This window comes from Crocodylus porosus, unplaced genomic scaffold (genome assembly GCF_001723895.1).
Source record: "Crocodylus porosus isolate Cpor-Errol unplaced genomic scaffold, CroPor_comp1, whole genome shotgun sequence".
NCBI classification, from domain to species: domain Eukaryota; kingdom Metazoa; phylum Chordata; order Crocodylia; family Crocodylidae; genus Crocodylus; species Crocodylus porosus.
This window is the reverse complement of record NW_017728906.1, coordinates 97,074,442-97,102,097: the sequence shown is the minus strand read 5'-3', so window position 1 is coordinate 97,102,097 and position 27,656 is coordinate 97,074,442. Positions and strand designations below refer to the sequence as shown.

The 27,656-nt window shown below is 40.3% G+C and overlaps 1 protein-coding gene across 1 annotated transcript in view; it reads left to right on the top strand.

Moving 5' to 3' along the window:
* MYO16 (myosin XVI) overlaps positions 1 to 27,656 on the top strand; it is a 484,140-nt gene that overhangs the window by 160,622 nt on the left and 295,862 nt on the right. Inside the window, exons 9-11 of the mRNA XM_019529669.1 lie at positions 4,604 to 4,754; positions 18,696 to 18,806; positions 24,720 to 24,785. Of these exons, the coding sequence (XP_019385214.1) occupies positions 4,604 to 4,754; positions 18,696 to 18,806; positions 24,720 to 24,785 (328 nt within the window). The remainder of the gene's footprint in view (positions 1 to 4,603; positions 4,755 to 18,695; positions 18,807 to 24,719; positions 24,786 to 27,656) is intronic.

The window sequence follows — 27,656 nt, the reverse complement described above, 5'->3', positions numbered from 1 at the left end:
CGGAGACAAAATTTGCCCTGGGCTGCCTGCTCCCTGTCTCCACACGCTGCTCTCCAGCTGGCTAGGGTGCAGGGTGCTTCAGCATAGGGCTTCCTGCCAACTAGCCCCACGCCGAGGCACCCTGTGCCCCAGCCAGCTCCCCCCCCCGCCCCCAAGCACATGGAGCCTGGATGGGAGCTGGCATGAGCTGGGCACAGCCCACAACAAAAGGCACATGCAGCAGCATGCACTGTAGCAGAGATTTGTGCTGCTACTATTTGTGCTGCTGAATGCACATGCCCCTGCTCATCTGGACATGACCATAAAGTGCAGCTTTGATAATTCACAGGTTAGGTTTTTTACTCCCCTAAAAATTATCCAATTTTTACTCTAATAGCTTATTCAGGTTTGGGGAATCTAATAAGCAGCAGTGGGAAAAGGTGCCTTATCTTGGTTATGCCACTATAACCATAACAGTAAACAAATCATAGTATCACACTCATAAGTGGCATTAGTTTTACTGATATAACTTCTTTAGTATATACCAAGCCTTACTATCACAAATCCTGTTGACTTAAGTGGTAGATAAAAAATTAAAAGTTATGGAATTGTTCACAGCGTAACACTGTCACAATTCACTTGCTGTACCTTTATCATAAAGTAAATATTAATTGCAATAATTAACACATTTATATGTCAACACAAGAATACAAAATATAACATGCACAATGTATCTTGAATCAACATTATAATAAGAAGTTTACATTTTTAATTTCCTGACTGAGCATTTAAAAGTGTTATTTAAACAAGTTCTATTTATATGCACTTTTGTAGTTGATTACTCTGGTGTTTTACAAGGAAAAGAAAGAAGTAAAGATTTGAGGTTGAGAACCTTTGCTTTTAAACTTTTTAAATTCTGAGCTGAAGTTATAACATGATGATGTAAACTATTTCTGACAAAAGTTTTTTTCCTAACAGAGTTTATACCTACTAAGAACATCCATGAAAAAAATGAGTATAGAATCTGTTTCTGCATTGAAATCTGCCTTTATTTAAAGTTTCATATAACATCTTTTAACCTAATTATTGTTACTCCAATACTATTGATACTCCAATACTAACTGGAAAATACATTATAAAAGTATTTTTATTTCTGGAATTTGAGCCTTCAAAATGTTTCCATATACTTCATCTTTTCTGTCTTAAAATGCTAATTGACAACCAACAATTAAGAAGATACAGAATTTTATGTTTTTTTAAAAAATAAATATATATAATACATTATGGCTTATAAAATGAAAATTATACTATGCAGTAGTTTAGCACATTAGACTTTTCTGAGTAATGTGTGCCAGTAAGAGTAGTCCTACCTTGCTCGAGTAGATTACCCTTGATATCTGACCTCCTTCTCCTTTATGCTTCTTCAATTCTGGCTCAAGCCTTGTGACTCCCTTTGTGGTTAATTATCTGGTAGTAGAATACAGCATCCAAGAGATGACTGCTCATGCTAAACCACTTACCTGTATTAACATAAAATCTTCTGTTGCACTGAATTACAGTTGATCTTTTCAACAGCACTTTTAATTTAGGAGTTCACCTTGTGACTAATCTGCATCAAATACTTATGAAATACCTTTTTAAATGTCATTTTCTTTTCTGGAAACATTTTTTTTCTATTTAGGTGCCAGTCTTGTATTGTTCTTAGCATCTTTCTGAAACTAAATCAAAGAAAATAGTTTATGTGCTGTCTGTTCTATTTTGGAATCATGTCATATTTCTGGTAAAATAGAACTATAGAATTATATTCTAACTCTATGTAAAAATAAATCTCTTAAATGAAAATAGTTTGTATGGCATACATCTGTCTATAAATCAGTACACTGTCACTTCTTTTCAAGAAACTGCTTTATTCACTATTAATATGTTTTGATATTATGAATATAATAAATGTTATTAAATGAAATGCATTTTAATTAATTCTCTTTTTTGTAAGGTGCTGACTTTTTGAACTCAGATTGTTATAAAAAGGTAGTAGAGGGATTTTTTTTTTTTTTACAATATTCTGCCTGAAGGTTTCTGCTTTTCTCCCATTCTGCAGCCTGCAAAATAGTTTCTTTTCATCTATCTGTCCTGAAGAGTTTACTGACTAATCTAAATGTTGTGCTACAAATGTGTGTTGCATGTCAAGCAGTTGGGATGGGATGAGGAACGATGAAGGTAACACCAATGAGATCTCATGGATCTTAAAAGGAAACATCATCTTACTATTACTTACAAATAGCGGCTCCAAAACTTTTAAAAGATCTTGATTATTGTATCAAATAGATTTTGATTGCTGTATCATCTGAACACAACTTCCAAACAGAAAATTTGGGGAACATTTATAAAAAAGCTTGGAAGCATCTAATATGATGAAAATAAGGTAGCCTTTTGTTTATTTTGGGGTTTTTTGCTTGTCTGTTTGGCAATTTTTAGATAAACAAAACCAAATAAGCCAAAAACACCTAACTTAAAAAAAAACTGTCTTTTTAAAATCAATGTGACAAAAATCCAGTCTAGAAGGAAATTGCAAAAAACTTTGAGCGATTAAAAAAAAGAACAGTTGAATGGGTAGTTGGAACAAAATATATCAATTTTAAATTGAATTTTAATGCTTCAAAGAACACTATTCATTTTTAAAGAAAGCTACTTGAAGCCATCAGCACTGGAAGCATCACTTTCTGAAAAACAGAAGCTATTTCAGATATATATGGGACACAGACATTCTTCTCCTTTGAGGTATAGGTGCCTGGGAATAAAATCTGTTAGTTATTTATTATATAAAGGGTCAGCAGAAGCACTTACATCATTTATGAATGTTTACATTTTTCATGATGCTAAAATGGCCCTTATTTAGGGAAGTACTAAACCTGTGTGAAATACAGATTTTCTATTCTGTGAAAATTTCAAGAATTCTGCAATACGTTCACCCCTAACTAGGACAAAAAGCCAAAACAACTTTTTAAAAAAGTCAGTTAAATATTGAATTTTATTAAGTTCATCGTGTTTCATTTTATTTTCAATTTCAATTCTTTATATGCTTTAGTTAAAATAAAAGTCGTTTTGAAAAGAAAAAAATTTCTAAAAATATTAAAAATGAATATATTTGGAGGCGTTCCCAGTTAGTTCTAATATTCAACTTAATCACAGCTGATGTGGTCTCAAACAAGGCAGTTTTGTTGAAAAAGAATTTCCATTTAAAAATCATTTAATTTCTTGTGAAAATGTATTTTTGCTTGCTGTGGGTTTCCTTAGTGTAGCATATAAGTACTTTCTTAAAATTAAACAGGTTCTTATATTCAATCTTCAGTAGCAACTCCTGTCCTTATTTGGGGCCCATATTAGGGATAAGTGTTGTTCCTGCTCCTTATGTTTCAGGGAAGTAGAGCAGTTTCTTTGTGAAATTCTTCTTCTACAGTGATTCATTATAGAACTCCAAATGAATTCAGAGGGACCAGAATTTTACTTTACATGTCTTCAGTGACTCTTGACACTTCTTTCCTACGCATTATCTGCTCTCCATTACAGATGCTGGGCACGTCTACATGAGACGTTTTACTGCATAGTAGGCTAATTTGCTGCACAGTAAACATTACCGGCTATATGTGTGGAGCAGTCAAGGCAGAGTAGACTAATTTATTGTGCTGCCAGATAGTCATACAAGTGGTATTCAGCAGTGCGATAAATTACTGTGCTTAAATGCACCTGTAGGTGGTGATGTCAGGATTCGTTCACTCTGGCACAAACTGAGCTAAAGTATATTCAGTCACATGTATTGTACATGTAGACATGCCCACTGAAAGGAAAATGGGAAAGCTGGATTTACTTACTCTTCCATTGGATCTTGCTGTCATGGCTCCTCTCAAGCTCACTTCTGTTCTGAGGCTTTTGCCATAGTTTGCTTTCCTGGGCCTATAATGTACCTGAAATCTAGAGAATGCTTGCAGGATCTGTCATAATGCATTTTTGCAAGTGTGGTGTACTGCAGACTGAAAGTATGGGCAAATTCGTAAGTGAAGCCTTTATGAATAAAGTTTTGCATCTTTGCTATTTCATTTTAGATAGTCTTGTGTTGTAGATAATTGATCAGTTATATATAGCTTTGTATGCAGATAAAATATAGCTGCTTTATTGGGTAACCTTAAAAACTATGGATTTTAATTTTATTAGCTGCAGTGACAATATCTGTATACTGAATTGATTTAACTATATTACTTTTCAAAATACTATTGTGGAGGTCAATCATATCTTAAATTCAGCTTTCTAATTACTTATTGATTTGTTATCCTAGCAAATACACATCCACGCATATTCTGCTTGACTTGCTAAGCTTTCATTTGAAAAGGCTTGCATAAAAGTGAATGTTAAATCAAAGAGCTTTGTCAAGACTAATGTATCCTTAGCACAGAACAAGCCAAGCAAACAATCTTCTGCTCTCATCCAATTTATGTATTTGGATAAGGAAAAACTGTCTTAAACTCAAATTATATTTGAATTCCACATTCATGCCACCCAGCCTTGGCAATCTTCTGTTTGTCAGGCATCTTCAAAAAGAGTCTGATTGCTTTATTGATTCTCTCCATAGCAATCCTCTGGCTATACCGATTGCCAAACAAGACAGTTTGCTGGAGAAAGACACCATGTTCAAAGATGCAACAAAAGGTTTATGCAAGCAGCAGTCTCAAGACAATGCATCAGACAGTGTCCTAGTAAATGGTACGACCAAACTTGAACAGGTAACATGTTATTTTTTTTACAACCTGTGTAAATACCTTAGACTGTAAATTGTAAATCTGATGAGTACGAAAACAGAATAATCTTCTACATAAGAATATAATTGAGTCCATTTAATAATTCAAGGTACAGTCATTTTCCAATGCTAATTCCTAAAATAACATTGCAGTTACAAGACTTATGGGTCTGTTTTTGGGGGTTTTTTTCTTTATAACTAAATGTCTTGGAACCAGGCCATGTGGGATACCACCTCCTTCTCTGCAGTATACTGATATGCAGTTGTGCTTGAGAGATTGGCTGATGCTAAATGGTACTCAGAATGAGAGAATAGTGAGCTAGTAGAATATTCTCATTAAGGGTCTCAGGATTCTGGTATTTTTTTTGTTCACAGAGCTCAAAACAGATCTTACTTTTGAGGTGTACTTGCGGGCCCATTTTCTTTTATAAGAGACAGCAAAACTAAGGTACTGGCTAACCACATAGGGAGTATTAATTTGTTATTATAAACAAATACGTTGTAGAGCTAGCAAACTGTCTGGACTGTTATTTGATATGTAGTTTTAAATAATTGGTAGGATGCCAGGAGCCTCTTTATAACTGAGACCCATATGCTCCCATAGTATATATAGTAACAGAAAAGAATAATGTGCACAATAATGTCCTTGAAATAACATTGTTCACACAATCCAACAAACAAATGAGGCTTCTCTGCTGATAAGCTTATAGTTCTACACTGATCCCAAAAAGGGAGCCTTCTAGCTGGGCTACATCATTTGTGAAGTCACATTGACATCACTGTGACTGTAAATGAAGGGTTGGCCTACATAGGAACTGAGTGATGAGGACTCTCTTGTGATACATGCAGAAGGTGATTTCAAACACATATAGAAGGCCATCCCAAATTGAGGGAATGTTTCATGAAGAAGGCAGGAATCAGAAAGCAAGAGAACAAAAGCAGCAGTTAAAAATAGTTAGGAAAGCAAATCTATGAAGAGCTTTAGGGTGTGAGCAAACATTTATGGAACCTGGTTAAGGTTTAAGCAGCATGTGCTGATGCTGGGAGTGGTGTGCACAGCCTGAGGTTAGTAGCTTAGGCTGTGGGAGATGGGCTGACAGGAAGGCTGGGGGTGCTAGCAGTACATGGGGGAGAGAGGCTGGCGGGGCTGGGCCCAGGAGACATTGTGGGTCCAGGGTTTGGGGTTGCTGGCTTCATAAAGTGGGGGGTTGCCTAGTCCAAGAGTTGCTGTCATGGGGCTAAAATTCAGTTACGTCAAGGTGGGAGTGTAGGGATATCACAGCATTGGGGCTGGGGTGAGTGGTTGGGCTTTTCCAGCCCTAATCTGTACCTGAATGCACGTAGGCATTCACTAGATCTGGATAATCCATTTTAGATTGTGCTAACCCAGGTTGATCTAAAGTTAGTGCATGATTTTTGGATAATTTAAGCCCTGCAAACGTCTTTTGCAGGGCCAGGCATTTAGATCAATCTAACCTTGTCAGATGTAATTCTTGTACATACTTTTTAAGCAATAAGATGGTAGAGCTTGAATCTAATGTAGTGAAATGCCAGTAAAGAACTTTGAAGAGCCGCATTTGGTATTTGCAGAGAATAAACCTGTATTTTAGCAATCAAGTGTGACTAGCCATTCTTTTTGTAAAGAAGGAACTTCTTTTGTGATATGGTTGTATTGGATAACAGGATTCATTTGTATAGCTGAACTATTTTTCCTGGGAGAAATGCTAATATTATTATTATTTAGTGCTTGTAAATATTTCCCAATATCTCCCAGCACCTCTAACAGACTTCCCAGAACGTCACACAAATGTGATTGCTTGTTTACATAGCGCAGTCCAAATCCTGCCTCCTCTTCTGTGTATGTGAATTCAGCCCTGTACTGACGAAAACACAAGACCTAGTTGCCAAATAACTTCCACACAAATCTTATTTTGATGGCTTTACATGAGGCTGATGCCAGGATCGACTGGGCTGTGCACAGTCACTTATCAAGTTACTATAGGCAGGCTGAGGTCACACCAGGTATCTGTTGCAGTCTGAGTCATCAGGCCAAGGACTGAGGTGGTACCATGGTTAGAGAGGATGGTAGATCAGAGTTGGAAGGTTGAAACGAGGCAGGGACAGGGACTGTGATGAGCAGGGATCCAGGTTTTCCATTTCCCATGGAAAAATGCAGTAAAATGCGGATTTCTCCCCTTACTGGAATAAAACATGGATTTTTTATTTTAGCAGAGAAACCCACATATTTTGCAGTTTTCAGTGCGCCCTCTGGAGGCTGGCAGAGTTCCAGCCTACAGGGGACTGTGAGGGAGAAGAAGGACAGCAGTCAGGGAGGTGGTGCCATGTGTATATGCATATGGCCCTAGGCAGCCTGGAGAGCAGCTCCTGCAGGTAAGTTGGGGGAAAGGGGATTGAAGCCCCCATAGGGAGAGATGGAGGGAGTTGGGCAGGGCTGGGGCTGCTGCCCAGTCGGGCAGTGTGTGGGACTTGGGGATTGGGGCTGCAATGCATGTCTGCAGGGCCTTGGTGGGGAGGGGGACAGAGCCGTGGGTGGCTTTTCTGGGGGCAGGGAGTGGGGCTGGCTCCATATCACTGTGCACACTTCCAAGGGGGCAGGGGGTCCCATGTCCCCCAGATCTGTACATGGGACAGGGGTGGGCATGCACTCCCTGATGCCCAGTTGGATTTCCCACCCTGCTGCCCTCACCAGGGCCTACGCAGCCAGGTGGGTGTGACCCAGCACTTCAAGGCAGAGTGGAGCTGCACAGGGATCTCCTTGCTGCTGCAAGCTCCACACTGCTTTTGTGACACATCCCCTCACAGGCAGGGGTGGCGGCATGGGGTTGTGTCACTTGCTGCCACCATTCACCTCGCCAGCGCAGCATGGAGCTCACAGCAGCAAGCAGCTTTCCTGCATGGCCCTGCTCTGCCCTGCAGGCTACAAGTCACACCTGCCAGCCTGCAGAAGGCTCTGGGGGCAGGAAGTAGGGCAGGAGCCCAAGCCCCACAAGGAGATCTGGGGGGCATGGGTCCCCCCGGCCTCCCTGGAGTGCATGCAGTGGAAGGGAGCTGCCTCCCCCACCCCCCCCACCCAAGCCCACAGCAAGCAGCAGGGGGGAAGCAGGCACATTTATGTGATGTGTGTCAGGGGCAGGGGGCTGCAGATCCTGGTCCCTGGCCCCATAGCCTTGGAAGCTGGGGGCCTCTTCTGCAGAGCTGGGGGAGCAGGGGCTATGGGTGGGGAGTGAGGGGCAACAGAAGGGCTGTGGGTGCTGTCAGGGGAAGTGAGAGACATGAGCAGGGCCAGGGGGCTGGGGGCAGGGAGTGAGGGGTGCTAGCAGGGCCAGGGGCAGGAGATTGTGGGGCACCTTTCATTTTAATCATGGATTTTGGTGTTTTTATCATGAGAATTTGCAATTTTTTAATCCAAGAAAACCTGGATCCCTGGTGATGAGCCTGGGATGAGACAGGAGAAAGACACAGATCCAAGAAGCACACATACAAATGACAATGGTGGGACAAGTCCCACAGAAAGTAGGAGGGATTTTATAGTCCCCCTGTCAGGGGGTGTACTTCCTATAGGTTCCCCCTGGTCACCTGACTCCTCATAAGTATTTTCATAGGAAGGACCAGGCTGGGCTAGAACTGGTGTTTGATCAGCTGCATGGTGGTGTTGAGTTGCTTGCTTGGCTGCCCCAAGTTTAAATCCCTGGGTCCTAACAGATGTCCTTCTGTTGAATTTTGTTTTATGTGCAGAAGCTCAAACTCTTATCATATAACTATTAAAAATGGCTAGAAAGGGTAAGAAATTCAGAGATCTAGGGAATGCTTTCAGTTTTGTGATGCAGAACTGCTTCTTGAAGGCCTTTTGCAAGGCCATGGGGAGATGCCAGAAAGCTCAGTGCTGCTTTTCCTTTTCTGCTTGTACCCATTTATAGCACTCCTAACATTCTGTTTTTGCCTTTTGGCTGCAGTAGTTACTTCAAAGTAGTTCCAGAGCCACTCCACAATCTGAACCTACGATTGCTTGCTGAACCGTACAGCTTCCCTATCTTCTGAGGCCTGATTGGGTTAGGTGCTGATTTCTGGGTTGCCTCTGTAGTAGTGAAGGCAGCAGCAGCACACACAGGAACACCAAGGAGCTTATAGTGGAGGACGAGGTTGAGCTTCACTTGCCCTAAAGCCCCAGCTCTCTAGCACACAGCACAGTGGCCTGTTTGCCTTCTGATTTGCATCAGCAACATTTAGGACTGGATCTCTCCAGTGTGGGCTGCTGAAGACAAAAAGATCCAGACCAAGTTGAATTTCTTCCCTTTACCCCCCTGTGGACTAACACATGCAATCAGCAATCTATCTGCCATCTGGGAAAACAGATTTCTGCTGGGCCCAGCTAATATTATTAGGCATGCACGCACAGTAATTTAACTATTTAGACTGTGCAAGCTGCTGAGTTAAAATGCATGGCGTAATAAAAGTTTGAATATGGCAGAAGCTTGACTAACCTTCAGCTCCCTCTGACATGCAGAAAACCAAGAATATAGTAACGTTAATATTGAAAACATGATATAGGTCTGATTTAGGTCTTCAGAACAAACAATATGGTTACATGAATTGTACGTTCTAAGCATAAAATAACAGGGATTGGGGACATTATTGGAGAAAAGTTAAATATTTCTTCCATTAAAAATATCTTTTTGTGAGTTCTGGTTGCAAAGTATATGGTCATTTTCCATGTTTTGTCCAAATGAAACTACAAACACATTTTGTTTTCCCCATTTGGTATAGCTGGTGGCCAACAGAATTGCCATTACATTCACTGAAATGTCTTGGGGTAGCTTTTCTCTCTCTCTTTTTGTGTGTATGCATTGTCTACTATATTTTTATATGCATAATATTAATCTAATATAGTTACTCATATGGAACCATATACTGACATTCTTTCTCGCTGTGGGTGTGTCTACACGTGTTATTAGCATGCAGCAGTAAACTCTGCCACGTATCACACTGGAGTTTATTGGTCCTGGGCACGACGTTTAAATGTGTGCCTGGGACCATAGTATGTTGAGCTGGGTTGGAGCAGCCCCAGCTGGCAGGAGGTTTGGGAGGGGTCAGCCTGCCAGCATGGGGCTGCTCTGACCTGGCTCAGTGTGCTGTGGAGTGGCTGGCAGTAGCACAAAGGTGCTCCAGAAAGGGGCTAGCCAGGAGGCTAGCACTGGAGCACCTTCATGCCCCAGACAGTTGCATCAGCATCTACACGAGCTGCTGTGGAGTTAATTAGTTTCCTGTAGCCTAATGAGGCTGCATTTGTAGACGTGAGAAGTTTGCAGAACTAATTAGCCTATTCCACAGTAAAAGTCTCATGTAGACGTGCCCTCTGGGTAGTGCTTAGTTCCAAAAACTAATCCCATTGTTTTCACTTGTGTTTGGGTGAAGTTACATATTGCATTTAGAGAATACAAAGGTTGCTAAAAACATGAATATCTGCATGTTAAAGCTCTATAACTTGTGCTGTGTGCCCTCTGAGCATCTCAAAGTTGCACCACTTCAGGTTAGGGGTAACTATGGGCCATGGTACCTAACTTGTGTTAGATAACTTCAACCTGCTCTAAAGGGATTAACATGAGCAATTTGTAGTCCTCCAGCGTCCGGGAATGTACTGCTCCCAGCTCGCCTGCCCCCTTCTCCCTAAGCTGGGGTAGAGTTCAGGGGTCTTAGCTCTTACCTATGGCCCTGCTCACCGTCAGGGAATAAACTGTATTAACCATTAACATGTGACTACTTACATCATGTTATAACTTGAACACTACTTAACATTCCATATATTTAATATGCTCCAAGTGTAACGTGTAACTTCACCCTTAGTTAAGGGGATGCCTGTATTGAGGTGGCACAGAGCTCAGTCTCATCATTGAGGTGATAGGTGCTCTCATCCAGGGGTTGAAGAGGTGTCAGCCCTTGAAGCGAACCTGTAAGGACATTCTGATGGTGTCCTTGCACTCTGCTCAAGTCCTAGATTTCATACATCCTTAAGAATAGTGGTTAGGTGCTCAGGAGGGCAATGGTATAAACCTACCTCAGCATAGTGCTTATCATGTATCAGTGTGTTAGAATCTGTCCCTGTTTAGCTACAGGAATTTGAAACGGCTGTAGTTGACCAAAGAAAAACATATTGATATATTGCAAAATTTTGTGTAATCTAATTTTTGTGTTATTCTGAACATTATTGCTTATATGGCAGAAGCTAGCTTTATTTTACTTATTACAATAACATTATAATAAGTGAAACTGGTGTACATTCCAGTCTGTTTGACTTGACAAACTCTCCTTAATATAGATTCTCACAACCAACATTAAATAAATTCATTGAGTAGTTCTGCATTCTTGAACTTCACCAAGAGTTGAGAGGTGATTCTTTTGAAATTTTGTTCAGAATTGATTCTTTGAAAGTATCAGGGCAAAATGTTTTCATAATGGAGAGACTGTTTAGAATTAAAAATAAAAAAGCTTTGAACCTAGACCTCTTCATGCATGCTACTTCTAACAAGGCTTCACTCTAATTTATCTTTAGTGGTTGCATTACAGACTACGTTGGAAATAATCATGCTCTGTTTATTTGTTCATTAAGATATGCAGGGTCATTATTCAGGTTTTATTTTCACATATTATTAAAGCATGGATCAGCATATTTCACATGGTGTGTGCAAGTTTATCATATATTCATAGGCAACACAGTGGGTGGATTCTGACTTTCTCAAGGGAACTGAGAGGAGATTTTCAGTTTATTAGGTTTGGAAAGGACATTTTTAATATTAGAGCTATAAAACTATTTTCTTGTTTTAAAAACAAAAAGTAATAGTAGTTCAGAATTATCCATAGCTACAACATGTTAATTAAAAAAAGACTTAGCAAAATAATATTTCTTTTCAATAAAATTCTTATTAATAAAATCTAAGTAATGCATCAAGTGATTCCATTTAAAAAAGCAATGAAGGGCTTTTTTGGTTTGTTATTGGATGCTTTTCTTTTCTCATAGTAAAGTGTATTCTTTGATCTCTTCTGATTTTAGGTACCCAAAATATCAGAGAATGAGGACAGTGTGAGACATCTTAGAATTTTGGCAGAATTGACAAATTGTGTTCTTGTCAGTTGAGAGTTATATTATTTTCTGGTACAGGACTGAATTATATTTTTTTTCTTGTTGAGATCACTGGCACACAATTGATCTGTGTATTCTTATTTTACAAACAGAACCACAAAACAATCAAATAGTCTTTGTACTTGGTTGAGCCATTCCATATGCCTGTCTTCTACCAGAGTTTGAATCTAGCTTCTAGTGCATTTATTTGCTTAGTGGGACAATATCGTCATGTTTGTCTCCTTGAACTTGGGTGGGTAGTGCATTAGTATGGGGATCTGTGTACTTATTTTTCCGGGTGAATTTGATTACTTATGTAAACAGTGTTAAATGAGCTGACTGTAGAGAAAGTACCATACATAATGGTGTAATGTAGCATGCACTTTTTCACCATAAGCTTGGGAAGGTTGCATAACTTATAAGAGGAATTGGTAGGGAATTTTTCAGTAAAATAATTTTCTTGGAAAATGCCGATTCATCAAAACAACATCTATAGGAAGGTGACTTGTGTTTGTGAAAAACCCATGTTCAATTCCCTGCTCTGCCTAATTCAAAGCAGAAACAAGTCTGGGTACCCCAGTTCTCAGATGAATGTAACCACCACTAGAGTAGAGAGTTACCCCTCTGTTTCTGACGAATTAATATGTATCTATACGAAGTGGTATAGCTCTAACAGGCTCAATTAACAGATTGATTTTTATAGCTCAATGGTTAGGAAATTCCCCTGGCATATGGGAGAATCGGAAAGACTACGGACTTTAATTTGAGTCTTCTATATCCCAGCTGAGTGCCCAAACCACATAAGTATTCTAAGGTGGGGGGTCACACTTCTGGTGGCTGGTTTTGGAGTTTCATGAAGAATGCTGAAAGGTCTCCGGTAGTCTGCTCCCCACCTTCAACACTTCATATATTTGGGCGGGGGAAAGAATATGCGTTCTTCTGCTTGCTTTACTAATGAGTGCTATCCCAAGTGAATACAAATACAATTACCTAATTTTATTCATTATAGCTGCAACTTCAGTGAGATATAGAATGCTACAGACTTAACACCACTATTTGGACATTTTTAATATTTTTTTATCTTATATATATTTTTTGTAGAAATTTGAATGTAAGATGTATATGTTTCTACTTACAAAGCCAGGGTACCTACCACTTCTCTAATTGGGAGAAAATAGTTATAATTAGGTTTAGAAACTTTTAAAATAGCCTAATATCTTCCTGCTACTTGTACTGGATATCAGGAATCAGTATGAGTAGTTTTTGGTTGTTTTTTTTCTAGGACATTCCAGGAAGAGAAGTGACTACAGTTCATCCCAGTGGGGGATTTCTTCTTTTTTCCTCTCCCTGGGTGGAAAGATTGTGTTTCTTGACTTGAAGAATAGTGCCTATCATTTGTTTATAACTAGATATCCTTTCTTCTGTGCCTGTAGATCCTACACTTTTCAAAAGAAACTTCCACATTTGAGAAAATGGGAGAGGAGAAATTGTAATGATAGAAGCTTAATGCTTCTCAGAGTTTTGAAGTGTTAGAATAAACCTTGGAGAGATTGTTGAGTGAGAATAGGTGAGGTGAGTGTTCCAAGATGAATGATAAATATAGCGTCTGCAGTTTAGTACTGTATCTTTGTTTAGATATGTAGCTGTGGACTCATAAATATTTTGAAGCTCCCTATGTAAGCCAAATTGGGTAAGGTTATTCTTATTTCAATTTTTTTCCAAGATATATTCCAGATCATTACAGATAAGATGAGAGGAATCTATTCAAAAGTTATACTGTGCAGCAGGGAAGAGGAAACATCATTAAAAATAATTTGGGGATTGCTATGTTCCTATCTCAGTGAAAAAGTGTATCAGACCAACACAGACCTCAAAATCCTGATCAAACATCAGAGCTTGAAAGTGTACTTTAGACGCTCATTCTGGAAGCTAACTCCCACAGTTATAAGTGAAAAGAATGACTTCACTACAGTCTGGGACCATATATAAATGAAAACTTCTTGATTAATCATTTTGCTTAAAAATACTTGCATATAATTATTTGGTAGGCTGCAAAAAGTGAATGAGTATATTAATAATTTGCCTTGGTTCCTGTTTTGTGTCCCTTTCTAATTCAAAGAAAAATCTCATGATGTTGATGGTCTACCTGGCTAGGGACAGACATTTAAAATGCCAGAGCCTGAATTGATTCAACCTTTGCAGGTTAGTCCAACCTGTCTAGGTTAAACTGGTTTGTAACAGTACAGACATTCCCGGTGGATTGAGGCAATCTGGGCACATACCTGCAGTTGCTCAGTCCAGCAGCCAGGGGCACTAGAGCACATCCTTAGCTTCAGGGAAGCTGCGCTGGGTAAGTATGGCCAGTCAGGGCTGGACTGGCCAGAGAGGGGTTTAATTCCCTGTCCCACTGGCAGGGACCTGAGCCAGGATGCCGGGGGATTAGGTTTAAGTTAAACCAGGAAGGGGTCTCGGACAGACATTGCATAAACCAATTTGAGCTAAATCAGTTAAGTCTGCTACCACATTCAACCAGGTTTATCTCAAACCAGTTTCAGCCATTTTGAAACTGGTTTATGTGCACTGAATGTCTGTTCTGTTACAGGTTTAAACAAATTTCATTTTAACTGGTTTACGTGTAATGTCTGTCCCTAGCCCCTGTATCTAACTTTGTACTGAAAATCCAAACAAACCATTAAAATCGAAATAATGACAAAAAATCATGGAAACGGTCTTCATTTGATGTGTTCAAATTATATATTTAATGGACAATTATTGTAATATGAGCGAGCCTTACATTCTCTTTGCTTTCTTTTAGTTTGACAGCTTTGTAACAGATGAAGAGCCAAAAGAATACTAGCTAATAATTGTCTTCAGTTAGATTACTCTGTACTTGCTCTTTTAAGTTAGAAGGAAAACTGTTGAAATATTGTTGATAGAATTTGAGCCATTATATACATACAATATGTTGTCTATCTGGCCTCAGGGCTGAGCCTTGGATCACCACCAAGAAACAAACATCTGGGGTGCAGTGAGATCCTTTAAGAGTGTTTCAGGGTGCCATCCAGTTATGTGTGCAAATGCATGATTCAAAATATAATTCCAGAGGCTTGAAACAGAAATCCACAGTCTAAAAACATTCTGACTTGTTACACTCTTTTTGAGTTCTTTGCAACAGAAGGATTGCTCTATTATTTTTCCTGCAATTTAAAAAGCAAAAAAGGAGTGAAAACTAAGTGCTGGCATTTTCTGAAGGGTGTTTTGGGTGCAGTGAGGGGTGTCTGGAATCTAAAAAGATTGTGAACCACTCCTCCAGGGGATCCTGAGAGAATTGCTGGAAAAATGGCCATGTTTTTACATGGATTTTAAAATATTAAAAAAAACAAACGTATTGCTTGTTTCTAGATCTGTTTAAAAAAGAGGCACAATTCTGTGGAGAAAACAAGAGGGTAGAGAAAACACTCTTTTGTCATTCATACAATATTTCTTTTTGAAAAGTTATTGTCTACATACAGTTGACTTCAGCAGAAGAAAGAGAAAATTATTAAGAGATAAAGGTTAGTTTGGTCCTAATCATTCTCTAGAGAGTTGGTGACCACTGTAACTACAGTAATGAAGTCTTCTGGTCAGGTTGTAATTGTGATGTCTGCCATAAAATGGTTTAAACACTCACACTGGAGCAGGAGCCACAGAAAAGCTCTTTCCATAGCTATTCTGTGATGGTACATCTCTTTGCACACAGAAGTCTAGCCTAAATTAAATTTGTCCATCATGGGAATTTCTTTTTATTATGAATTCTGCTCAAAAGTAACCTTGAAAACATGAGATTTTTCCACTGTAAATTAATACATGCTCATTCTAGAAGAATCATGACTGCCTTTGTATAGTACAATGGCAGCCCGCTGCGTATCAATACTTTTAATTTGTTTGTACTTTTATGTTAGGCATTTCATCTTAAGAAATGAAAAAAATTCATTTGGAATGAAATTATCCCCAGTACCTATTTCCTTTTGACCTTTAATACTTCCTAATTAACATTTATCAGAATTATTTTTTTCTCTCCCTTATGGTTTCTGTGAAGTGCATGATTAAACTAGGGGTTCATTATTCATTAGGAAGGGAGCTGGACTTTATTGGTTGGTTGTGGAATTGACCAAGAACTAAATAAAGTAATTCATTCTGGGTAACTCGCATATACTCTATATGATTGTGTAGTATGATAGCCGAAGTAGAAAGAATAAGGAAAATGCTTTTAAGTGGCACGCTCTGAATCAATCAGGTAAAAAGACTTGGCATAAAGAAAAAAATGGGAAAAGCTTTTGTTGATGAATCCAGTATTAAAAAGAACTCTCGCTCCTTTTATTGTGCTGATGCTGAAAGCTGTCATCTTTAGCAAGAATCTTACATCTATGAGAACCTTTAGGGAGAAATGAAGTGTAAAATGCTAAAAAAAAAAAAAGTGATACAATCCTTAAATGGTTTGATTCTCTGTAGACTGAGGATAGCTAAAACTTTGCAACTTCCATTGTTTTGCACCAAGAGAGATTTTTTGAGAAGGCTGATGAAATATTTATACAATGAAGCTCAACAGGATTTGATGGTTTCTCATTTTACAATGGAACGGTGGGTTTTGTTTTCTTATTTTTTGTTTCATTTTGCTTAGCACAAAAGTGAAGGTTAAGACACACAGACCAACACACATGTTAAGAAACATTCTTTTTTCTTGTTGCCTGGGGGGAAGGTTTTGGTAAGAATTTTGTTTGTCAGAAAGATTCAAAACTGAGAAATTTTATAAAACCATATTCTATTCATCCTATTGTTTAAGAGGTAACTAGTTATCCTTGCCTAAAATTAAAACTCTGATATTTCTGTGTTTCTGTATATATAATTCAGTGTGTTTTTCACTGAAAAAAATCTCAAAACCCTTTGCATACAGAGACAGATAACTAATATTTGTACATCAGTGTCTGTATCAGCAGAATGGGATTGAGAGAGGCAGAGCATAACGAAGGTAGGGTAACCAAGGCAGCTGCCCCGAGCACAAGCTTGAGGAGTGTGATGGAAAAAAAATACATTGCTGCTACAGCTGTCCCATTGTGCTGACAGCATGGAGGCAGCTGGAAGTTGCTGTTGCCCTTGCCTGTTGCAGCTGTCTAGCTGCTGCTGCTGGTCTCTGGGTGGGCACAGCCTGGAGAAGAGCAGTAGTGTGGCAGTGGTAGAGCAGTTTAACCCTTCGCTGCCTGCTCTGGGACAACAGCACAGACAGGCACAAGTAAGAGGGGGAAGGAGGGGCAGGGGGACACTGAGGTGTGGGCAGGGGGAAACCCAAAATGGGAAGGTGGTGTGATTCTTATCTTTCCGTTCTCCTGGCCCCTGCTGGCCTGAAGTGTGACTGCACTAAACTCGAGCTAACACTAATACTGAACGTTTGTGTGGCTCTCGGTGTATGGTGTAACAAGGAAATCCTGAACCTTTGTAAGTCAATGGAAAAAACAACTATTGACTTCAACAGTAGGAGGTCAGCACACCAATATCCTCCACTAATCCCATTGGTAGATATTAATGAAATAACATTGTGAATGCCATTTTATACGTAATTTAAAATGCAAATTTTTTCATGTCCTTTTTTTAACCATACTTCTTTCAAGTGACTTTTATCCTTCCTGTTTGCATACACAAAGACTAATCCAGGTAACTGACAGACAAGGCTGCAGCCTCTGCATGAAGCATGAGTTTCATAAGCTTCACTGCACAGAGTATTAATATTTATCTTATTTTTAAATCATTTCTTACAGCTGACCTCTGCTATATTTAAGTCATTTCCTCCTTGTTTTGACAGCTTTTGGTTTTATGCTATTTAGAATGTGAGCACTTCAGGACTTTTATCCTCTCCTATATTTGCAAGGTACTAAATACAGGATGCTGGTTTGACTCAGAAATTGAGCATCTTCTGTGCCCACTGACAACTTAATTCTTACCTTCCCTGAAATCCTGTCTTATTTAGCAGTGAAATGCAATCACATATTAACTTCTATATACTGACAAGAATGAAACTGCAGTCATAAGAGCTCAGTTTAATGGCAGCCAACAGGAGTGGATGAGTGATCAGGGCACAAGCCTCAGGAGCTGGCTAAAGGGGGATGGAATGGAGTTGAGGGGTGACTTATCACCACTGGACACCCTGCACCTTCCCTGCTGTGGTGCTGACTCTGACTCTAGCAGCAATGTTGCATGAAGTAGGGTCAGAGGCCAGAGGTTTCCTGCTGTTTTGGCTGGGGGAAGGAAGATGTCATCTCTTTTTTGCTGCTGAAATTTGTTGACAAAGAAAAGTGACATATTTTTCCCTCCCTCTCTTCCTCCACCTTAGCAGTAAGTAGTGAACCTCCAGCCACAGTACTGGCTAGGTATGCTTCTGGCAGCTATGTGTGGTTTGCTTTAACTATTGAACTCTTGATTGTCATCATCAGAAGAGGTTAATGAGGAGAGCAGGAGTGCTCCACTTGAACTGGGAATCTTGGCAGGATTTGAACTTGCAAATGGCACTCGTATACAGTTCTGTGTATGCAAAATGTACCACTTAATTTCTATTTTACTTTTTTCTGTTAATTATGAATTGGTAATTATTTATGGTGTGGGTGGGGGGCAAAAAACTTCCTGGTTTCCTACTGCACTGTAGCAATTTCTGTAATTGCTATGTATTTATTCATTAGGATGTGTAATGTAAGAAGGACATTATAATGTAGAGTAAGTGGATATGAAGTCAGATTATTTGAACATAGTATTTGTATTTTGCAGGTCAAGTTAATGCCTCCAGCACCAAATGATGACCTGGCGACTCTGAGTGAGCTAACAGACAGCAGCCTGCTCTATGAGATTCAGAAGCGTTTCAGTAACAACCAAATATATGTGAGTGGCTTTGAAACTACTCATGATAGCATTTTTATTCACTTACCTACAGCCAACTTTCTGTGAAGAGCAATTAATGAAAATAGGATTGGTCTATTAGTAATCCGAACATAATTACCAGACACGTACATTTGCAAGTAAAATAGATGAGGAATGGGTATGTAAAAATCTTCAGCTATTTACATGCATCTGGAAAAGTCTAAAGTATGAAATGAATAAAGGATATAATGTGTGTGCCTAGGTGAGTCTGCATGTTCATTTACTCAAGAAGGTGTGTTGGCAAAATGCAATGAAACATTTGTACCCTTTTCTCTTAATCTTTCAAGATACAGTTATTATTTATATAGTTTTTACATATTTTTTATGCAAGCCTATTATTCCTGGGGATTTAATAAAGGTTTGAGTTTAAAAAACCCCTCAGGAACCAGTATGAAGGACTTGATTCCCCATTATCTTTTCCTATCACACAAATCATTACCTTGATGTGATTATGTTAATGACTTATATATTGAGTAAAGTAATTACAAGAATATTTATATGCTGCAGATTTTTGAGGATCTTGGCATATTAAAAAGGAGAATCCAATCAGGTCTAGATAGTAAAATCTGCATATGAACATTTTTGGCATCCCTCTTTGTAGCTACTTTCCCTTTTCTAGCTTATTGAACAGCTGATTGGGTGATTTGCATGTAAATGTGAAACATGTAATTCTGTTTTTAATCTAATAAATCAAAAATGTTCTCAAGCCAGAAAAATACAGGGATCTGGAATGTCACACACCACATCCTGTTGTAAATGCATTGGAAATTAATACAGAAGTTAGTCGTAGGTGCTGAGAACTCCTTTACTGATAAAAAAAATGCAGGATGGTAAGACTATGACTACTCTCATCCTTTTCTGGTGTATTTCCTTTTCTCTCATGTTCAGAGGTCCCAGGCACATATAACTCTCATATCAGTGGAAGCTATAGGTGTTAAGCAGCAGTGAAAATCAGGGACAAGCATTTGATTTTTCTCTTGAAATATGGCTATCAAAGACTGAACCTAAAGAAAATCTTAGGGTCCTATTTGTTATCTTCTTGAATATTTAAATTTGTCTCTTGTATAAGAATACACTGATGAACTTAAAGGCAGTAGTATCCTGATCAACAGGGATCCAGGTTTTCTGTTTGCTATGGAAATGCAGAAAAACATGGATGTTCTCTTTTTAAGGATAAAAATGCAGGAAACAGCACATTTCCCCTTGTGGGCTGGCATAGTTCCTATTTAGAAAAGCAGGATGTATGTAAGTCTATGAGGCCAGATGCAATGCATCTGAGGGTAAGGGTAAGGCTAAGGGAGTTAGCCTATGTGATCGCAGAGATGCTGGCGATTATCTTTGAACACTCTTGGCAACTGGGAGAGGTGCTGGACAATTGGAAAAGGGCAAATATAGGCCCATCTTTAAGAAAGAGTGGAAGGAGGATCAGGGAAATTACAGACCAGTCAGCCTCATCTCAGTCCCCAGAAAAATCACGGTCCTCAAGGAATCCATTCCTAAGCACTGGAGAAAAAGAAGGTAATTAGGAACAGTCAGCATGGATTCACCAAAGCAAGTCGTGCCTGACCAACTTGATTGCCTTTTATGATAAGATGACTGTCTGTGTGCATGTGGGAAGATCAGTGGACTTGGTATAAGTTAGCCTTAGGCAACACTTACTATTAGGGTTATTGCATGGCAGTTCACTTACGCATTAGAAAAATGGGACCAAGATTTAACAAATTGTTGATAATTTTTTGATTTGGGGAGATCTAAATATTATGAAAACTGAACAAACAGAATCCCCGCCCCCTCAAAGAATAAAACTGTGGAAATATATTCCTAAATACGGCAGTTAACTGAAACTATTATATGTGAATGTTTTTACAAAATACTTAAGGCATTTTAACTGCTCCTTTCAACCCACAAATAGAGAACACAAAACGACAGTACAGGAAAATTCTTCTATAGAATTGTTTGTTCATTTCTTTTTTCTGTTCATTAAGTTTCTATTCTGTATTGTGGACTTTTGTTGGTTTTTTGTGTTGTTTTGTGAAACTTTTTAAAGAGGTCAGTGTCTGACCAGAATATTTTAAAATAGAACTGAAATATACCTGAAATAGTTAAGAAAGAACATATTAGAAAAGCCCAATATGTGGTTCTGTTACAATGCAAAGACAGTAACAAAAGTTCCCATTTTGTGACTTTTAGTATTTGAAAGAAATACGAGCCATTACTTTTTCTTCATCAAGTATTTCTTTTAGTTCAATAATAACTTGTTTGGCAAAGCACCATATGGGATTAGTTTTATAGAACTTTGATTTCAGTATGAGGCCTGTTATCATGTGTTCTAGTTTTAGAGTAATAGTTACCACCAAACAGTTGTTTAATTCTTTCTTTTATGTTTCTGTACTACACAGTTTTAAAATTAGCTGAAGGTGGAGTATTGTATGTGTCAGTTGTCTTACTGGTAGTTGTTTTTGTTATCATTTTTAGAAACTACTATTTAGGGGTCCCCAGTTATGATTAAGGCTGAAAATCAGTTACCATTATAGGAACTGGGAGAAATCAGCAGTCTGTATTCTCTGTTGTGGCCTATCTTTGCTAGGTGAAAGACTGGTTTCCGGATTGGTGGGAAAGGTGGCCTAACATCACCTGTATCTTCCAGATTCTTGAGAACTTCCCATTCATCTTTGCTTTCAGAGCCATGCCTGCCTGGACCCACCCTCCCCCTGCTCTCTGATCCTGTGCTCTGTGCCCCCTGTACCTCCCATTCTTGAACCATGTGCCCCATCCCCTGCTCTTCTGCAGGGTTTGCCCTGGACAGTTGCTTAATTTGTTAATGCCACTGACAAGAGGGAGTTCGATAAAGGCCAGAAAAGAAAGACAAAGGAAGCTGTACATGCACTGTTGCACTAGTAAATAGGCATAGCAAAGCAGAAGATGCAAAGAAGGCAGAGAAGGCAATAACTACTTTGCTTAGCTTCACAAAAAACTTAGGCTGCAATGAGACCACTAATACAGATCATTTGGATAAGGAAGAGGGCAAGCTAATGGGTGAGATGAAAGAAACAGTCAGAGAGCTTTTGATGGGTCTGAATTAATTCAAGTCAGCAGGGCCTGATGAACTTCATCCCAGGGTACTGAAGGGAGTGTCGGAGGAGATCTCAGAACCCTTCCCAGTAATATTTAATAAGTCATGGGAGATGGGCAAGGTACCAGAGGACTAGAAAATGGCCAACATAGTGTCCCTCCTTTAAAAAGCCAAAAAGGGGGACCTGGGGACTTGCACACTGGAATTATACACAGGAATTTACTGGAAAATATCCTAATGAGCTCCATTGGCCAGCATCTAGAGAAGGGAAGGCCGATCATGAGCAGCCAGCTCATGTTCATTTACTATGAACAAATTGTGCCAAACAAACTTAATCTCCTTTGACAAGAAAACTAATTGGGTGGATGAAAGGAATGCTGCATTTATACTGTATCTGGATTTTAGCAAGGCTTTTGACAAAGTCCCACATGACTGTCTCAAAAGCAAATTGGAGACATGTGGGCTAGACAAAACTTCTATAAGGTGGATAGACAATTAGCTCAAAAGTTACAAGCAAAAGGTAATTATAAATGTATCCATGTACAAATGGCAGGGGGTTTCAAGTGGAGTCTCAAAAGGATCTGTCCTGGGCTCTGTGCTGTTCAACGTTTTTTAAATTATTTGGATGCAATGTTGAAATAGATTGCTTCTTGCAGTTGACATGGAAAAAGAAAGGATTGTAAACACACAGGTGGACAGGAGTGCAATTAAGAAGGACCCTGACAGTTTGGAAAGTTGGGCTAGAGTCAGTAGGATGAAGTTCAATACTAGCAAAAGCAAGGTGCTTCATCTTGGGAAGAATAATCAAAAACACACATGTAAGATAGGTGGCACCTAAGTGGATGGAAGCGCTAGGAAAAGAGTCAAAGGGAATTTACACACATGTGACGAGCCTGCTCAGATGCGCTGGAAATCCAGCATGTAAATTGATGTGCTCTGGCAGCCTGCCATGTCACATGTATCAGTGGTGCAGCACACCTCTGCAATGAGAAAATGGCAGAAGTGTGCTTTGTACTAAAACACAGTCAATGTCCTTCAGTTCAAAGTGCACTGCCACCATTTTTTCACTTCAGAGGCATGCTGTGCTGCTGATGCATGTGTTTCCAACGCGGTGCTTTTAATTAGCACTGCTCGCTGATTAGAAGTGCCTGGTGCCATGTTGGGAGCACATGTAAAAATGCCTGAAGAGTCTTGGTCCATCACAAACTCACTCAATAAGAGTCTTCGGAGTGATGCAGGCACAAAAAAGTTAATGCTGTTTTGGGCCGCATGAATAGGAGCATTAGACACAAGGTGTAAGAGGTGATAATGTCTCTCTACTCATCACTGGTTAGGCTGAGTATACATTTTTGGGGGCTTCACATTTTTAAAAGGTCATGGAGAAGTCAGAGAGGGTCCAGAGACAGGTGACAGAAATGATAAAGTTGTTAAAAGGCAAGCCATAGGAGGAGAGGTTGAAGGAAATAGGAAAGTTCAGCTGATGGAAGAGACTTGATAGCAGTCTAAATATATGAAGGGTGCATAAAGATGAGGGAGAGTTGCTTTTTATTTCTAGCTGCAAAGAACAGGATGCAGACCAATGGTTGAAGTTACAACAAAGAAAGTTTAGTTGGATATCAGGTAAAAAAACTTCACTGTTAAAACAGTAAGGCAGTGAAATAGGTCACCTAGGGAAGGTGTGGAATCTCCAACACTGGAGATGTTCAAGAAGAGTTTGGATAAGCATTGATTAGGGTTGATCTAGGAATAGCAATGTCTGTGCTATACTATTAGTATTTCTTTGCCTCTTGGCTTTGCTGGTTGTCACAGGAAGGATTTGTTCCCCTCCTGTTGCTATGTATTTGGGTGGGGAGGAGAGTTGTTTTATTTAGTTTTTTTTTTTGTTTAGTTTTCTTTTTATGGATTTTTTTGCCTTCCTCAGAAGCATTAGCTGTTCTCTGCAGCCAAGAGTAGGGATTTTGACTGGGGTGTGCCAGTGCACATGACTGGACTAAAAGACTGTGAAGGTTTTTGCCTTCCTCTTTAGTAGTATCTTGGCCCTTTTGCTTGGGTCTCTCAAATGTATTTTAAGAACACTTGCAGTAGCGGTGCATGGGCCATCATTGTTCCCTCACTTTACCTGTGGCAGGTTAGGTTGCTATACTTTGTGGCTTTGTGACAGGGTTGCTTGTGTAGTTTTAGTAATAGGTTTGACAGGATTTGCTTGGAGTAGTTTGGGTAGGGCCAATCCTGCCTCAGGCAGAGGGTTAGACCAGACAACCTACAGAGGTTCCTTCTGCCCTACTTTTCTATGATCCTGTGATTATTAAACAATTTTAATTATGAAGCAAGCATTCAATTTTATTACAACAGATGCAGTTAATACCATCAGACTTAGTGGGTGTATCTACCCATCACCCTATGGTGACATTGTTACTGTGCTGTGAACTGGTGCACTGTTAGGTTTAACCACTACTTTGCTGTAGCAGTATGTTAAAACAGGGGAGCATGCCACTACAGCGAAGTAACTGCCAGTCTCATGTAAACTTACATGATCACTATGTCACCATAGTGCATCGTTCTGTGATGTAGCACATCACTATAGCGACATAGGGTGATGTGTAGACGCACCTGGTAATACTCTTGGTTCTTAAAGGCAGGAATTTAAAAGCTTCTAAATTGTGGAGTTACAGATTTATATTTAGTATGTTGCTTGTTTGATTTTAGATGCTTTGGCTAAAAGTCTTTTCTGAAAGAAAATCATTAACTTCCTGAAGGAACTCATTTATCACATAATAAATCAATTGTATCTTTTTTTCCAGACATACATTGGGGATATACTGCTGCTTGTTAACCCTTTTAAAGAACTCCCAATTTATTCTACTATGGTAAGCATTCTCTTGCAAAACTGTTTTTATCTAGATCTACACCAGTACATTTTTATTGCTACAGCACGTTCACTCAGTTCATTACAGCTAAATAAATAAGAAATAGCACCTATGCTCTTTTCATAGTGGCAGCATCTGAATTGAATACGTTAGCAGCAATATGTTAATGTGGCCCAAGGCATCACTGTTCTTGTCACTGTGTCTCAATCACCGTGCAGCAGCCATCCTTCTGAACGGCTCCTCCAGGCATTTTTGTTTTGTTCTAAAGTGCTTCCCATAATATATTTTGTTCTTGTTAAGCACTGCTGGTAAAAAATATATATATATCAGTCAGCCTAGGGAAAACAACAAGAGAACACTGCAGATTATTTGTGTAACAAAAAAAAGATAACTAAAAGTGACAGTTTGATTGGGACTGGGCAGTCTATTTCTCACTAATCTTATTTTATCAGCTTCAAATTACTTATTTTCAAGGTTTCTATTACTTCAGTATCTAAACACAGGTACTAGTTAAATACACTTTGTTGCTGTGTGCGGATAAGATAAACTCGCATTATCTGGGATTTGTTTCAGCCTGGCCCAGACATTTAGGCTAGGGATAGACAGTACATATCAACCAATTTAAGTGATCGGAAACTGGTTTAAACCTGTAACAGAACAGACATTCAGTACACACAAACCAGTTTCAAAATGGCCAAAACCAAGTTGAGATAAACTTGGTTGAATGTAGTTATCAGATTTAACTGATTGAGCTCAAACCAGTTTATACAACGTCTGTCCCAGACCCTTCCTGGTTTAAGTTAACTAGGATCCCGGCATGCTCCCTGGACTTGGTTCTTAGCTTTAGCAGAGCAAGGCTAGCCCCGCCCCTCTGCTCCCCAGCTGGATCAGGGACAGGAGTCTGGCCAGAGGGGGTTTAATTCCCCCCACCCTATCCCACCGGCAGGGATCTGAGCCGGGTTTGCCAGGCATTTCCTCCCCCCCCCCACTGCTGCAGTGCTAGGCTGGCATTCCCTCATCTACCCTACCTAAGCTGGACCACAGCCGGGTCTGCCTACCTGGACTGCTACTGCCACCACCACTCACTCCCTGCTTGGAGTAAGTGGTAGAATAAGCCCCTTCTGCCAGATGCTGGAGGGAGAGGGAATAACCCCCATCCCTGCCCCCCTTCCAAAGGTGGGGGGCAGGGAGCAGAGTTATTCCCCCCTCGGACCCAGAGCAATGTGATATGGTCTGCCCACCCTGGTTGTCGCCACTACCATTCACTCTGTGCCTGAGGCAAGTGGCAGAATAAGACCCCTCCTGCGCCCCTCCCTCTGGCATCTGGTGGAGGCAGCTTATTCTGCTGCCTGCCCCAGGCACAGACTGAATGGTGGTGGTGGTGGTAGCAGCTGGGGTAGGCAGACCCCGCTGCAGTGCCTTGGGAGTAGAAGGGGGAATAATCCCACTCCCTGCCTGCTGCCCTCTGCCCCCTGCCTAAGAGGCCCTGCCAGCCAGCCTCTGGCCCTGTCTCTGCCTGGCTGCTGGAGTAGCAAGTGGGGAGTGACCATGACTGTCACTGTTTCCCCAGGCGCAAGCCCCTTCCTGGAAGCAGGGCCATGCTGCAGGGTGAGGAAAGCTGCTGCGTACCATCATGATGGTGGCAGCACTGTATGGGGCTCTGTCTCCAAGACCCAGTGCTGCCATGTACAGTCTGCCACAGCTCTGTCCACACTGCAGCAGGGTCCCCCTCACCAGGAAGGGGCTTACGCTCCCAGACACTATGACAGGGGCTGCTGTCCTTATCGAGGGCCCTGCCCCCTTGTTGCTGCAGCGGCTGGGCAGGAGTGTGGGCAGATGCTGGCCAGAAGGGCCCCTTAGGCAGAGGGAAGGACAGAGGTTACTCGTCTCCCTCCAGCATCCGGCAGAGGGGACTTATTCCATCACTTGCCCCATGCAGGAAATGAGCAGCAGCAGTGGCGGTTGAGGTGGGCTTACCTAGCTGCAGTCCTCCAGGGACAGTAGGGGAAGAGGAGGGAATAACCCCTCCTCCCTGACCCATCTGCCTTAGGAGACCGTGCTGGCCTGCCACTGCAACAGAGATGGGGGAGTCCCCAGCAGACCTGTTTCAGGTCCGTCCTGGTAGGATAGGGAGAGGGGAATTAATCCCCTCTCTAGCCAGTTCAGCCAAAGCTACTGGCTGGGCTGGCCACGACCCCCAACACAACTTCCTTGTAGTCGAGGACATGCACTAGTTTCCCGCAGCTCCTGGCCTGAGCAGCTACAGGCATGTGCCTGCATTTCTTCAGTCCACAGTTCCTCAGTCCAAATTGGTTCAACCTAGGCAGGTTAGACTAACCTGTAAATATTGAATCAGTTCAGGCTACGGCTTTTTGAAAGTCTGTGCCTAGCCTTAGAAACAGCGGTTAGTCTGAAGCATTGAATTTTGCTGTTGCTCCTGCTATTATTATTTTTATACTGAGATCAATGTCCCATTGTATAGACATTGTACAAACCCATAATAATTTGCTTATGTTTCTTGAAACTCTGTTGTGCTCAGAATCATAGTTAGGAAACTGTAGATTGCAGCTGTTTGAAATGATATGTGAGCTTGAGGTGAGTAACAACTTAGGTTGTGACTTCCTTTTTTGTCCAGGTTTGTACTTCCCTGTAGTAGGATGAGGCCTTAATCTCTAACTGGGGTCTTTTAAGTATTACCACAATAATAGTATAGACTCCTTGCAGACATTAACAAGAAAAGGTGCTATACTTAAAACTTGATGCAGTCCCGCACTGAGCCCAGCACATGCCCAGAAGAGGCATCATGCTAGTTGGACGTGGATCGCCCAATGACTGTATATATTGGGTGCTTTAGTGGGGTCTTTTGGCACT